At 41.9% G+C, this 15,120-nt stretch overlaps 1 protein-coding gene across 1 annotated transcript in view; it reads left to right on the top strand.

The window, feature by feature from the left end:
• Positions 1 to 3,106: 3,106 nt before the first annotated feature.
• Positions 3,107 to 15,120, top strand: part of LOC115901645 (protein ELYS-like) — a 17,535-nt gene continuing 5,521 nt past the window's right edge. The window contains exons 1-14 of the mRNA XM_030944461.1: positions 3,107 to 3,238; positions 4,283 to 4,536; positions 5,011 to 5,191; positions 5,960 to 6,167; positions 7,319 to 7,435; positions 8,102 to 8,186; positions 9,584 to 9,734; positions 10,691 to 10,823; positions 10,910 to 11,091; positions 11,553 to 11,614; positions 12,297 to 12,425; positions 13,775 to 13,865; positions 13,952 to 14,041; positions 14,232 to 14,372. Coding sequence (XP_030800321.1) covers positions 3,118 to 3,238; positions 4,283 to 4,536; positions 5,011 to 5,191; positions 5,960 to 6,167; positions 7,319 to 7,435; positions 8,102 to 8,186; positions 9,584 to 9,734; positions 10,691 to 10,823; positions 10,910 to 11,091; positions 11,553 to 11,614; positions 12,297 to 12,425; positions 13,775 to 13,865; positions 13,952 to 14,041; positions 14,232 to 14,372 — 1,945 coding nt within the window. The 5' untranslated portion in view covers positions 3,107 to 3,117. The remainder of the gene's footprint in view (positions 3,239 to 4,282; positions 4,537 to 5,010; positions 5,192 to 5,959; positions 6,168 to 7,318; positions 7,436 to 8,101; positions 8,187 to 9,583; positions 9,735 to 10,690; positions 10,824 to 10,909; positions 11,092 to 11,552; positions 11,615 to 12,296; positions 12,426 to 13,774; positions 13,866 to 13,951; positions 14,042 to 14,231; positions 14,373 to 15,120) is intronic.

The raw sequence follows: 15,120 nt of genomic DNA, 5'->3' as shown, positions 1-15,120 counted from the left end.
CCCAGGAAGCACACAGCAGGAGATAAAAGTGACAGGAGTATGAATAACATTAAGGGCTGTTGGAAGGTACAGTGGAAATTATTCTCTTGAGTTACCTTACAAACTTTCTTTTCTTCAAACATTTATAAGCTGAGGCTGGTGAAAGTATTTGTTCTAGGTTATAACATGAAGGAGAGTTAAATCTTATTTTACTTTCAATAAGCACTCAGTGCTTGAAGTGCTAATTGATTCATGTCGACTTTGTTTATTTGCCTTAATATTTGTACATGTCCAGTGTGCAAGTAAGGACACAGATAACTATTTATTCCCCCATCAGAACTTCCTCTCATGGAAGGGCTACTCTCAGGGTTGTCAGTGCAATAAATTTGTTTGCTGCGATTTCATTACTTCCCATGTAACTAATATATAGCAAAGTTGTTGATTTCTGGTGGGGGAAAAAAAAGCTATAGCAGAAAACAACCTACAGGTTCTCATGAGTAGTTAGGCAATGCTTGCAACCAATTAGTCTAGGCCAATCTGAAAATACTGAAATAATAGAGTTTTAGGTAATAGGACAGTGTTTGTTTCTTCATACTTTTGTCTTCTGTGCAAGCTTCAGGATTTCCATTCCACAAATGCTTTTTTCACCAAAGTAGTCAAGATAATGAGTCCCTTTGATGTGCTTGAAGATAAATGTTCTGTGGTTCCTGTGGAATTAAAGTTGTTCCTAAAATAAAATGCATTTTCCAGCACTGGGCTGTGTGGATGACCAATATGTGAGGTAGAGTGAAAAATGCAAGTTACGGTTACTGATGTGACCGTTCAGGTCAGTTCCTCCCTGGCTGTGTCATGACTCACAGCAGGCATTGATGTGCTGTGCATTGCTGCAGAACTTGGTTTAAACCTGAATTCAAACATGAATTATTAGTGAATGACTGCTTGCTTGTGTTTTGATACTGCAACTGGGATTTTAATAACAGTGAGAGAAGGATGCAGGATGTGGGTGTGTGATTTCTGTGAAAAGGAACAGCACGAGCGTATATGATCCCAGGAGTCCGGGGCACTGAAAAACCTTTGCTTTTGACCTGACCTGTTCTGGCTTCTGACCTTGGTGTCTCCCTTAAAGGACAAGAACAGTGTGCTCATCTCAGCAGGACCCAACAGTTACATGGGCTAGGTAAGATCTTATTCAAAGAAGCAACTAAAATCAGTTTTCACTAATACACTGCTGTACACTGGTCTGTTTTTTTATCTCTCCTTACTAACATTCACCTAAGCATAATGCACATGTCTGGTGTTCATAGGTTTGAAGTGTTACATAGTGTTACCTACGTTTCTGTCATCCAGGAACTGAACACCAAAATGTAGCGCATGCTCTCACCCAGAATCACAGAATAAACTGAGTTGGAAGGGACCCACAAAGATCATTGAAGTCCGACTCCTGGCCCTAAACACACCGTGTGCCTGAGAGCATTGTCCAACATTTCTTGAATTTTGCCAGGCTGATGCTGTGACCGCTTCCTTGGGGAGCCTCTTCCAGTGCCCAGCCATGCTCTGGGTGAAGAAACTTTTCCTAATACCCAGCCTAAACCTCCCTGACACAACTTCAGGCCATGTCCTCAGGTCCCGTCACTGGGCACCACAGAGAGGGGATCAGTGCCTGCCCCTGCTCTTCCCTCACAAGGAAGCTGTGACTGCAGTGAGGGCTCCCGTCAGTCTCCAGGTTAATCAGACCAAGAAATCTCAGCCACTCCCCATGCATTTCCCCCCCTAAGCCCATCTTCCTTGGCCTTTTCTGGATGCTCTCCTCAGTATCCCCCTTCCATGGTGACTGCCGGGCCCGAGGGTGCCCCGGTGCCGGGGGTGGATGGATACGTTGTTTCTGGGAGCAGCCAGCCCCGGTCCCCGGGCAGGCCCTGCCGGTAGAGGCGGGGCGTGCGCCCGGCGCGGCCCTGACAACGGCATGGCTGCGGCTTAGGCGGGCTGCGGCGTTCCTGCAGGCGGCCCTGCTGCCTGGCAGCCAAGGACTGCCTTACTTGCTGCTCTGGGAATTAAGGTGTCAGATGTAGTTTTGGACAAACAGTGGTGACAGGCCTTTCCTGGTGTGGCGCTGGTTTCCTGGTGTAGTGGAGAGAACGGAATCCTTACTCTGGCAGGAGAGAGTCAGCGAACGCCAGGCCCTGTTGCAGGTGTTGCTGGAGTTGATTTTGTCAGGCTACTGATTGTAAAAACCTGCTGGAGAATTAAATGTTTCAAATCCACCTGGATACAGCCTTGGGCAGCCTGCTCTAGGTGGTGGCTTGAGTAGCAGGGCTTGGACGAGCAGCTAAAGTTGGATGAGATGGCTGCCAGTGGTTCCAGAAGGCCATTCTAGCGTTCCGTTGTAAAGCCAAGATTGTAGAACTTATGCTGGGGGGGACAAGCAGTGAAATATCTTGCTGCTGTGTTCTGTACTGAGCCCCTTGGCACTTATGTCTGTCTGTCCAGGTAAAGGAAGCAATGTAGAGACAAGCATTGACTCAGCACAGACTTTAGGAACTTTTGCTTGCTTAGCCATGTTAGACAGGCTGCAACTCCTGAATGAAATGAGAGTCGTGTCAGACAAGAGCCACAGCAGATAGCTGGGTAAATTTGCTCTAATGTCCAATTCTGATTTGTGCTGGTTTTCTCACTTAAAGGAAAATCAAACTTTGGTCTGCATCTAATACAGAATCTTAGCTCTTGGGAGCTATTGGGATAGAGTGCTGAAACCCTTTCTAATTCTCATCTTCTGCTGTAGGTTTATGCTTCCTGGCAATCACAAACTTTTTAAAATATTATTTTTCTGAGATCAAATCTTGCTAACCTGTATGAGTAAGCTTGAACTTGGTGTGTTGTTCTATTCCCTGTTATTTATCTTGTTCATCCCTCTGTGTCGCGTTTTCTTGATCTCATAGGTATCAGAAAAGCTCAAGATTCTCTTTGTGCGCTGCTGTGAGATGAAAAACTGTCCCAGTGCCATTTCGTTTGAGAAAAAAAGGAGCTACAAACGATGTATGGGAGATTTGTCACTGCATACTGATGAAGCTTGGGTCAGTCTCAAAGATATTTATGGCTGACATGAGTCTCTTTGTCTTTTTCCTTTATTGCCAGTGAAGAATGCGAGACCTAACAGCTCAGGTAACGAGCAGTCTGCTGCAGTTTCCAGAGGTGACTGTTGAGGCACTTGGGGAAGATGAGATCACCCTAGACTCTGCGCTCTGTGGGAAGTTTTCTGGAGGTGAGCATTTTCCTTTAAATTTGGATTTGGTATGAAGTTGTTAGTGCCTGAAGCACAGGGTCATGGCATCAGGTTGGTTCTGTTAAGTAAAATGGATCAAGTGTTCTGAGAGTGCTAACAGGATATTTTAACATTTAGAGGCATTGCAAGTGCAACAGCCTGCCCCAGTCCTGTGCTATTTAAATAATCTAGCTGACCATGCCCTCCTCAGTTCTGAATGAAATAGAAGGCAGTTTTCAAGGAAGAAATAGTGTTGTTTCAGGATGTATTCTTTTTACTGGCTCATGTATTTCCAAGGTACTTAATAGGATGCAGATTGAGGACCCAGTGAGAGTTGCTGATAACACCTAAGCAGATTAGGCAGTTGACTTTCTAGGTGATCTGAAGGTAGAGCTGGATGCCTGTCTGGATGTCTGGGCTTCTGTTAAGACCAGGTAGAACTTATCTACCTGATTGTACTTGCAGTAATGGAGCTCATCCTTCCTTTGAGCTTGAAGTCCCTCAGTAGAGGAGCAAGTGTTAAACTCTTTGGTGAAACACCAGTTGTTAAATTCTTTCTGGGATCAGCTCATGTAAAAGCTGGAATTACACATGCAGTGCCCATTATAAGATAATTTCCTGTCCAAATCCCTGCCCAGAGTAGTCGTGTGTCAAGCAAAATCCTTAACTGGAACTGAATTGGTTTAGATGGGCTGTATTTGAAGTATGCTTTGAGACTTGTATTCCTGTACATATTTAGGTGTTTTTTAGCAAAACCAGGTCAAGTATGGTGTACAGACTAGAGCTCAGTCTATTGTGATCTTTATCCCAAAGAGTCAATATTCTTGAGTGCAGGAATGACAAGTACAAATGCAAAAGAATGGGGTTATTAATTTTAAGAAATATTGGTTGAGGATTGGAATGTGTGATTTAAAATGACTTTCCAGGAGTAGGTAGGTTGGCCTTCCTCCCTTTGTTGCATTTGAGGGAAGGGCCCAGTGCCATTGCTGTTGTTCCAGTTGTGCTGCTGGGCATTTGGTGAGTGCTGTTCCTTTTGCCCTGCAGGCAGAAGTGGCCTGGCGTGGCTGGCGTGTGGCCCCCAGCTGGAGGTGGTGAACTCGGTGACAGGAGAGCGGCTCTCTGCCTATCGCTTCAGCGGGGTGAACGAGCAGCCTCCCGCCGTCCGCGTGGTGAAGGAGTTCTCTTGGCAGAAGAGGACTGGGCTGCTGGTTGGCTTGGAGGAAGCAGAGGGAAGTGTTCTCTGTCTCTACGACCTTGGGACCTCAAGAGTGGTTAAAGCAGTTGCTTTTTCAGGAAGGGTATGTATCCTTTTCGGAGAAATGGTAGATTTTGTGTTGTTTGGTGCTGCATAATCCTGTTTCAGGAAAAGCTTTGGAGCATCTCTTTGAAGGTTGTGTGTCTTCTGAATTGTATTAACGTATTGTCAGCTCAGACTACTCAGCCAAGAGAGCCTTTTTCTCAACACCCCTTTCTGCATTTTTGTTATATTAGTTTTAAGGCCCTAAGGAGCACCATATTTCTGGTATTATTTTCCTTGTGGGTTTATAGTGATTGCATGTTTCAGGACTTCCGCATGGTATTTTCCCAAATTTTCCTGGTTTGTATGAGGCAGAAGGGCAGCTTTCAGGTACAATAGGGAGCAATGATTTGGTTTTCAGTCTTATGAACCTGTATTTCCTGTCCTGTTTCTGATGTGCTAATGCTGGCTTCCCTTCTGAGGATTACTCCTGGGGCTGTCAAAGACTCTGACATTAACGTGCAGTTCCCTGCAGGTGACTGCCATCGAGCCCATCAGCAATGACGGCGGAGCCAGCGTGAGCACGCGGCACCTGCACCAGAGTCTGCGATGGCTCTTTGGAGTGGCAGCAGTGGCCACGGATGTTGGCCATGTCCTTCTGGTTGACCTTTGTTTGGATGATTTATCTTGCAGTCAGAATGAAGTAGAAGCGTCGGGTAAGCTGCAGTTTTGAAACTTGAATTTAGAAGTAAGAAAATGTTTCTTTTCAAAACCCAGCTTGTATCCCAGCGAAGATCCCAGCGTGCTGACTGACTGCTGGCATTTCTGACCTTGCCCACTGCTGGCTCAGACAGCAGTTTGACATGGTGTGGTTCTGAACTGATCCAGAAATGGAGTGGCTTAATGCTCTTCTTGATGTTCAGAAGGGCTCTTGCTGCCCACACCCCTTTGTCCCTATGATTCTTGCCAGTGGGAGGTAGGAATTTTTCCATTTGAGTCAGTGCAGCTGTGTGATAGGAAGTTGTGTCAGAGGTACCAGATTCCTTGGGAATGTTCTCCTGTTTCCATCAATGCTTGGGGCAGGCTTTAGGCTTGTGTTTTAAAATAAATCTGGCTTATCAAAAGTCATTCATTTGGGTGAATGAATCCTGCAATTTGTGTTGTCCGATTGCACTCTTTTGGGTGTTGGAAGTGTGGCTTCAGGAGTTCATATCCCTTCAGGTAGTTTCCTCATGAGGCCCAATAAAGGAATTTGTCTACAATGGTTACATTTGTACCCAGTTTTGAAATAGGAGTGAGAATACCTGTCCCCTTGGAGAGTCCTTCTGTTTCAGAATGGGTGCAGAAACAGGAATAGCCAAAAAAGGTGCTGCAGAAATGGGCATTCTGTTTGCAGAATTAGATTATACATGTTGTATAATCACATCAGTTTAAAATGCAACTGAATGGCACAATGCATTAATTGCCTGCTTTTACATGTTCAGATCTAGAAGTTGTCACTAGAATTCCTGCTGAAGTTCCACAAAGAAGAGAAGCTGTGACCAGGGAAGGGAGGCATCTCTGTTTTCAATTGCGAAGTCCTTCAGGAACAGCAGTATCCACCCTGTGCTACATAAGCAGAAGCAACCAGCTTGTTGTGGGATTTTCTGATGGCTACTTGTCACTGGGGAACATGAAAACCTTGAAGAGGGCGTAAGTAGTCACTTCCACTTGGCATGTTTGGTGATGCAGGGCTTTCAATTTTTTGCTTCAGGAAATATATGAATTTTCAGAGCTCTTTTTCCGTGAGTGGCATGTTGGGTATAAATTTGGAGTGTTCGGAAATCCTCTTCTGAAGTAACTATTAAGTCATACATGGATTAAGTGCAGCACCTTCTCTTCAGTGGACTGCAATTGATTTCTTACTGTGCCTGTGCATAGAGGTCTTGTGGAAAGTACTGGGTCATATCAGACAGCAGGGATGTGAGAGATCTGATTTTTATAAGTCAGTTTGTTCTGTCCAGTCATATTCAGTTAAACAAGGCAATGTGTGTTTTTCCATGAGACAGGTTTTAGAATTTTTTTTCAGAACCAGTTACTGCAATGAGGGCATGCACGGAAAGGCTTCAGTATATGAATAATGTGATTTTGGTGATTATATATTTTTAAGGGACCAGGATGAAACTAGTGAGACATGATAATTCAACAGCTGATCTGTGCCTGAAAGCATATTCTTTCCTACATTTCAGCCTTGATGCAAGTATGGGGCTGACCTATTCCAAGGCATTCATGTACATGGACCAATTTTTCCTTGGAAGCCTTGGAGATGAGAATAAGAAGCATATATATTTATAAACGATAGTAAAATTAACAAATTATTTTAAATCTACTGAAGAGCAATGTAACTTTAAATACGTGGCAAAATTCAGATAGGGGTGTACTTTAGCAAATCTGCAGTTACTCACCATAATTACTGATACATAAATAGATAGTGGAGGCATAATTTGGTGTCAGGAAAAGATTGTGAAGGTACAACTAAGGTTCAGAAGTCTGAAAGAAAACATTTGTTACAATGCCCAAGTAAAGAAATGAGAATCTCCTTCTGTTTGCTGTTTTTTAAAATATGTTCAGGCTTACTGCATTTTAAGTTCAATATGTTGAAGTAGGCTTCAACAATAGGAACAGTGTTTTCCCTAGCAGCTGAACTAATCATTTCTGTTCCTCCTCCTCAGGCAGAGGAGGACATAAACAGAGGTTATTGCTTTGATGGACAGAAATCTCCTCACCTTGAGTGCTACATAGAAAGGTAGTCACTTGCTTGCCTTCATTATTTGTCTTTTCTATTTTGTTTTTCAAACCCGTAGGCACTACACTCAGCTTGGAGGAGGAAGGATTCCTGTCTGTGCTCTTACTTTTCAAGAGCCTGAGAATGATCTTCAAAATTGTTGCTACTTATGGGCTGTTCAGTCTACACAACAAAGGTGAATAAAAATTACAATAAGCCACTGATTTTGCTTTTTTTTTTTTAATATTTGTTCACATAGAGTTGTCCCTAAAAGAGGACAATGACAGTATTGCTTCATGAGAGCTTCAGAATTCTTTGGAGTTCTTGTGTGCCAGTTCAGCTTCCCTGGCAGAAAAGGAGCAGTGTTCAGCAAACAAATCAATGGCTTCCAGCTGGGATAAGGAATAAGAGAGTGTAGAAGGGTGCACTGCATACAAGAGAAGGACTGGAACTTAGGTGGGAAGGGGACAAACATACCTCTCAGCATCAGCAAACTACTTAGCCCAGCTGTTCATAGACTGGCAGTCTTCTTCAGCTTGACTTTAAAGCAGTTTTCATGGAGAATGCTTTACTGTGAAAAGCTATTTCCAACAATTTTAGGTCCATGTTGCACATTAAAGCTTTCCAAACAAAGGCATAGTTAGCATTTGCCCCTGAAGCTGTTTGTGTAAAAATTTCCTCCTCTATGTTTTACTGGCTAAGTGTGACCAATTATCATGTTTTGGGAAGCAGGTTTTTTCTTTTCAGCAAGAGCATGCTCTTAAGTCAGTTTCAGCCTAGATCCAGCCTAGATCTAATAAAATGATAATGAGGATTGTAAAGCAGCTTTGTAATCAAATCTCCTCATTTATACCTTTTTCAGTGAAGGGAATGCTGTAAATTTACATCTGTTGCAGTTAGCATTTGGTGGCAGGAAATGTCTGGCATCAGGAGAAGTCATGTATGAGGTAAGACAGGCCTGTATGTGAGAGATTAAAAGATAAAGTTTCCCTGAGTATCAGTTAAGTTGGCTCCTTGTATGTGAATGAAAGCTGAAATTTCTAGTCATTAAAATTGAATGCATGATGAGTTTATGGAATTATAGTGCTTTATCTTATGGAACTGTCCCTTGGTATGGTGGATATCTTGTTCTGGTCCGCATTTTTGATTAAAATTGATTTTATCTTTAGTAATTTTGTAAGATGAGATTCTTTGCTTAGGCTTCATGTTAGTTTTTCAAAGAGATGGTTTTGGTTTTTCTTAACTCCTGTGCATATGAATCTGTTATTTCCAAAATTCATGAATAAAATAGAATAGAATGTGCATGTTTCAGGACAAATGTTACCATTTTTTCTTTTCAATAATGAAAGACTTTTTAATTTATTCATTTATTTTAGACACCTTTGATATTCATTTGTAGCATTTCCTGGAACCATTAAGAGAAAGCTTGTCTCTTAGATTAAATGAATTAAATGTATAGAATGAGAATGTGTTGCTTCATGCCAGTTCATTTTAGATCTCTGAAAGTTTTGGAAACTCATTTTCTGCTTGGAAGTGGTTTTGCTGTTTTTTTTAGTTTGGTGTTTTGTTGGGCTTTTTTATTGTAGAGCTGCTATTTGTCCACAGTACACACATATTCACATATTGTATGGTAGACAGGTTAAATGAAGGCTGTACTGGAAAGACAGTATTTCACTTAATGCTTCCTTAGAAAATGGTGGTGGCAGAGGTTCAGGGCCATCCCTTCTGTATATCTATTTCTGTGTCTCAAAGCAGTTTTCTTGCTCTGTAGTAATTTGGGATCTTAAACACATTGTCTGTGTTCATCCCATGTCCTCGCCATAAGGAATTGAGGGATATTTCCCTGATAAGAGCTCATGAGGTTTGAAAGAAGGTTTTAAATCTCGAGGAAGTTCTCATTGTTACTAGAGAGATGAGTGTTCACTCTACTGATGTGCTTATCAATAACCTCTCGTGACAGACCTTTAGCTGCTCTAATGTCAGGTTCTGTAATCAAAACACGGAGCAAAGGCTTTGTGTGAAGATGTGTTGCATTGTTTTAGATGTCTCTTTGTATGTATATGTTCAGGTTTGTGAAGACACTTTGATTATGCAAGGAATTCCACAAAACATGTTTAGATCTAGACTAATGTTAGGGAAATGCTAAATTTTGAAAATATGCAAAAGCCTTTAGAGTAAAACTTGCCTGTTATGACTCTTGCATGTCAGATGTAATTCTTGTTGATGGGAAACATACAGTAAAATAAGCATATTATATCAGATATTTGCATTAATTCATACCTAGGTATAATATATATTGTTATTTCAGAATTGCCTTTCCTCTCTTCTTAATTTTTCCCCCCAGGATTTTACATGTTGTGTCAAACTCTTCAGTTTAGATCTCTCTGGTGGAATCTTTCCCTGGAGAGGGCAGACCAGCAATACTAAATTCCTCAGCTGTCAGACCATAGAAAAATTTTGCAACCATGCTGACAGAGAAGACAACATTAATGAAGGTTTGTTCTGATGTCCCTGCTTGGTTATTCTGAACTACATGGTTTGGAAATCTGAGCAATGAATGCTGTTCTGTACCCACAGTCCTAAAGTCTTAAATATTAATCTAGCTGACCTTGTTGGGCTTATTAAAAATCCCTGTGTGCTTAAATTATGTGAGACTTCTTATCCCTCTGAACATAATTCTTTAAGGGAAAAAGTAGGTTTTATTTTATGTTTGCTAGGGTGCTGGAGCAGTGTACGGGGTCATCTGTATAAGGCTGGTCAGTCAGTTTGTTCTGCCAGTTGTCTCCATTGAACAGTAAGATCATTCTATTGCTTAGGAGTGTTACCTGAATGTTCTTTATCTTGCTCAAACCTCTGGCTGCATCCAATGTGCATCCAGTGAATCTAGCTCCCTAGGGCTGAGAACTGGAGGCAGTCCTGTGAAATATTTTCATCAATGATTTGAATGAGGGGATCGAGTGCACCCTCAGTAAGTTTGGGACAACACCGTCATGAACAAGAATGTGGATCTGTTGGAGGGTATGAAGGTTTTGCAGAGGGATCTGCACAGGCTGGTTTGATGGACCAAGGTCAGTTGTAGGACTTTCAAACACCTTTTGCAATGCTACAGCCTTGGGGAAAAGTGGCTGGAAATGTGCCTGGTAGAAAGCTACCAAGGTGTCCTACATGACAGCTGGCTGAATACGAACCACCCCACCACATTAAAAAACGCCAAATTCCCCAAATAATTATTCATTCAGCATGCAAAACTTAATTAATAATTGTGTATTTGATTTTGCTTAAAACAAATATAATTTGAATAAGAAAAAGAGGCACTGAAACCTATTGCAGAGATGGTTGCTATTTCATAAATTTTTTATCATTCCTAAGTAAAGTGCTGTGTTTCATGAATGAAATAACAGCAAAAATCTCATATTTTCTACAGTAAGAAACAATGTCTTGTCTTTGACAGTAATCTCTCCTGACACCAGTGTATCAATCTTCAGTTGGCAAGTGAATACCTATGGTCAAGAAAAGCCATCTGTTCATTTGGGAGTGTTTGACATCAATCGCTGGTATCATGCCCAAATGCCAGAATCACCAGGGTAGGTTTTAATTAAGAGGTTTCAATATCCCTACAAAAGGTTAATTTCAAAATTGCTATTGAGCTTATGCGCTTGTTTTCTTTAAGGCCAGAAGAATTCCTTCATGATTGCCCCTATTTTGCACTGTGGTCACTGGATCCTGTTATAAGCATGACTTCTCCAAACCTCATTTTGGATATTCTGGTACACGAGCGTAGTCTGAGTCGGGGGGTTCCTCCTTCTTATCCACCACCTGAACAGTTCTTTAATCCAAGCACCTATAATTTTGGTAGGTATTTCACTGCTTTTCATTTGAATAGTGACAAGCTTCGGTAGAGGTCAAATGCCACTTGAGTGGTTCTCTTTCTTGTTCATTATTTGTCGCACGAAAACCAAACCAAAAAAAGCCCCACAAACCTCCATTCTGCCTACCTTGTCCTGACAAGGCACTTAGTCTTGTGAAACATACCTGACAGGCAGCTGAGCTTTGGGTTTTGGGGCTTCTGTAACATGGCCTGGGAAGGGGTGATGGTCCCAAAATGAAATGCCTTTGAGCTGAGGCCCAAAGCAGAGCACTGGGTAGCACTCAAGTTTCTAGAGACAGAGAGTAAGTCCTTTTTATGGGACGTGTGTAAGTGGTGTGATGAAGGAAAGGGGTGCTGGAGGTTTGTCTTTGCAGACAGCACTATTTACAAAGCATGAACTGGTGAGAAGGTGCCAAGGTCTGTCAAATGTTCCTTGTTTCTGCAGATGTGACGTGCTTGCTCAGCTCGGGAGTTGTTCACATGACTTGCACTGGCTTCCAGAAGGAGGTGACTTTTTTTATTGTATTGAGGGTGTCAAGAGATGAACCTTTTGTAACTTTTCTCTTGCTGTGCTTTGAGTGTCAGAGACCACTTGATGCTCACGCTGCCCATCCACATGCATAGCTGCAGTCATATCCTGCCAGTTTCATGCAAATGGCACTGGAGGCATGAGCAGGGATTGGATGGCTGGAAAGGAGGAGTGTGGCGGAAGCTGGGGAAAGTGTTTACTTCTTTGTATGGTGTGGAGTTAGGGTTTTGATCCCTGATGAATTTGAGCATGGAGAGAGGGAAAAGTGATTTAACTGTTGAGGAAGAAATGCATGTTTTTTCTCTCAACCTTGGCCAAATTCTAATTTCTGAGCCACTGCACAGCTTTTGACAAACCCTTTCAAATTAAGTTCCCACTCACTAAATATTTCAGCTTCAGCACAAACAAGCACAGATGTGTGATTTAAAGTTGTGTGTTAGGTTTAACTTTTACAAAATGTAATTTGTGTCAGGGAAAATACCAGGCCTGTATATTGACAGAGAGGCTGGAAAATGCTTCCTTTAGCATTGCAAGGGTTGGTATTTTCTTCTACAGGGTATTTTTTTAAAAATTGAAACCATTAGTTCGGCTGTTTTTTTTAAAGCAGAACCTTTGTGATTGAATGCTGTCTTAACCTGTGTGTTTTGATTGATGTTTCAGACCCTGAAGCTTTTGAAGAAATCTGGTCCTTTAATAAGTGAAGCCATCCGTGACAGCTACTCTCGGTGTCTTGTAGCTGGCTTGCTGTCTCCAAGACTGGTTGATGTCCAGCCATCCAGTCTGAGTCAGGTGGGTGTATGCTGGAAAATCCAGAGGGAAGTATATCCATCTTGTCTGAAGGCTGTAGAGGCTACAAGATATGACCATCTGAGTTTTACTTGCAAGCTGCTCTGAGAGGCAGGTGTTGACATTATTTAGCAGAAATAATAATATTCTTAGATCCAAACTCCAAATTTGACTTGGAAGAACCTTCTTGGCAAGCCGACCCAACCCACAGGATGCTTATTTTGCAAGCCTGATGTAGGCTCTTACATTCTGATTAGATGTTCTGATGTCAACTCTGGTTGGGAAGTAACCTGGGAAAGCAAGAAGTTTTATGATGACATTTCCTGATATTGTTCAGAGACTTTTATGCGTTTGAGCAGGGATTGCTTCTGGATGCTAGAAATAGAAATTTCAGAATTAGGTCAAGAAGACTGGGTTTGAATTTCTTTGGCACCCTAAGCAGTATTTGGCATGTTTCCTTGTCTAAAACCAGATTTCAAAAAAAGATGGAAGTATCACACATGCTTTCATATGACAGAATGTGTAGAAATGTCTTTGAATGTAATAATTTAACTTATAAGGCAAACATATTTTTGAATATGTTTTAGGAAAAAGAGAGACAAGGAAAAAAAGAAAAATGTAAAATTCTATGCAGGATCATTTCACATGAAATAATGGTCTGAGCTTGAATACGCTGCTACATTCTTTCTGTATGTGTGCATGCCTGTGCATTATCCTTCTCAAGGACTGCCATGGCATTAGAATACAGTAATTGAACAGGCTGAAATTCCAGCCCATTAGAATTGAGATGTTTCACTTCTTTATGGTACTTTAACAAATTGTAACTTAATGTTTTGGCTGTCAAAGCTGTCTCCTGTCTTGCTACTTTCGGGAACTGGTTTCACTGTTTGCATGCAAACACAGTGGTGTTTGCTCTGTCCCCTTCACATGTTCCTGATGGCAAAGGGGTGTGCCCAAAGTGTATAATGGGTATTAGCAGAGGATGTTACTGGAAATAGTTAATTGGGACTCTGTAAATGAAGAATGAAACCCTGAGGCACAGAAATGGAGACTGAAACTAGCCTGCATGAAGTTGAAATGTCAGAGGAAAACGTTCCTGTGTTCCTCAAACCAACAAGCAGTCCAGCCTGTGGCTGGAATGAGGAAAGAGTCAAGAATATGGAACTAGCAGCATTTGCAGCTAATGTCTGAATGGGTATCCAGTTAGAAGCAAACACTTCTGTCAGTGGCTCAGGTAGTGTCCGATTCAGAGCTCCTACACGGGTCACCAACAGAAACTGCAGTGTTTATCAAGGTGAGACTGAGAGGAAAAGTCTGTGAGGTTGTGATTTGCTTTTGTCTGTTCTGTTCAGGAGGAGCAGTTAGAGGCTGTGTTGTCAGCTGCTGTGCAGACAGGTTCTTTAGAAGTTCTGACGGGATGCATTAAACACTGGACTTCCGAAGGTAATGCTGCTTCCATTGTTTTTATGTTGTGTGTGTTTTGCTTAGAAATCGTGGCTTCATGTCCTTTTTGTTTTCTGTTTTTAAAGAGCAGCCAAGTTCTGCTGTAAATTTACGGTTTGTTCTTGAGTGGACGTGGAACAAAGTGATCTGTACAAAAGATGAACTGGACCAAATCTGTGAGTAGCGGTGTGGTGGTTTTTGAAACCTTGAGTCATCCTTTGTAAAGGATCTTCTTCAGTAGTCTGCCAGTGTATGCTGCTGGTTTTTTAAGTGGTTCTTTAAGTCTCTTGTGGTTGTTGAAGTGTTGAAGTTTGGAAGTGTGCAGTGGCTCTGCTGAGTGATGATTCAATATTTTTCCTTGACAAGGTGTTCCGCTGTTTGATGGCTCCTGCAACTTCATTGACCCGCAGACATTACAGTCCCTCCAGCACTGCCAGCTGCTGCTGAGCAACCTCAGCACAGTCCTGAACTGTTTCCTAACAGAAGCCCGAGAGCTTACTGAGAAAGGTTGGTGAGAGCACTGCTAGGCCTCTGGTCTGCTAGTTAACATTTGGAAGGATGCTTGGGTTGTAACTGTGGAGGCAGGAGCTGCTGTTGTTTTGGATGGTTGGGAGAGAGTTGGGTAGAGCTGGGAGGAGGGGTTTAAATCTGAGCAGTTGGGACTTTGATTTAAGCCACTTTGAGTTCAGGGGAGCAGCTTGTTGTGGAGTTCATGAGGCTGGGTAGGGGAGGCTACAGTGGTTCAGCATTGAGCTGAGTAAGCACCTGGGCAGCAATTGCAGCAACTGAGTGTGGTAATGCTGAGAAGTGTTCCTAATTGTTAGCTAGCAATTGATAGTTGTGTGCAAATTGCTGGGAAATACAATAGAAACTGAAATGAATAAAGCAATTTCCTTGAGGTTTTTTGGCTTCTGATTTTATAAATTGTTGTTGGCATCTTGAGGGAAAAAGAGGACTATAATCTCTTTTGCTAAAGTAAAAATCTCTGTTAAGTGGAAAATAAATGTTGTCTTCTTGAACATATCTTATAGTTTAGATTTTATGTTTCAATTTTAATCTTTAGTGATTCTGTTTCTTTGTAATGATTGGGGTTGTTTTTTGTGGAGTGGTAATGGTGGTTTTTTCCTTCAAATTCATAAGTGATCCAGCGGGACAAATTCAAAGACAGGTTTCCACTGTGTTTGTTCATACTTTCTATTTGTTCTGCAAAGAGGGTTTTGTAAAATGAAGGGAATTGCAAAACTCAAATCATGTT

This window comes from Camarhynchus parvulus, chromosome 3 (assembly GCF_901933205.1).
Source record: "Camarhynchus parvulus chromosome 3, STF_HiC, whole genome shotgun sequence".
In the NCBI taxonomy this organism is placed as follows: domain Eukaryota; kingdom Metazoa; phylum Chordata; class Aves; order Passeriformes; family Thraupidae; genus Camarhynchus; species Camarhynchus parvulus.
This window is presented reverse-complemented; position numbering and strand designations above follow the sequence as displayed.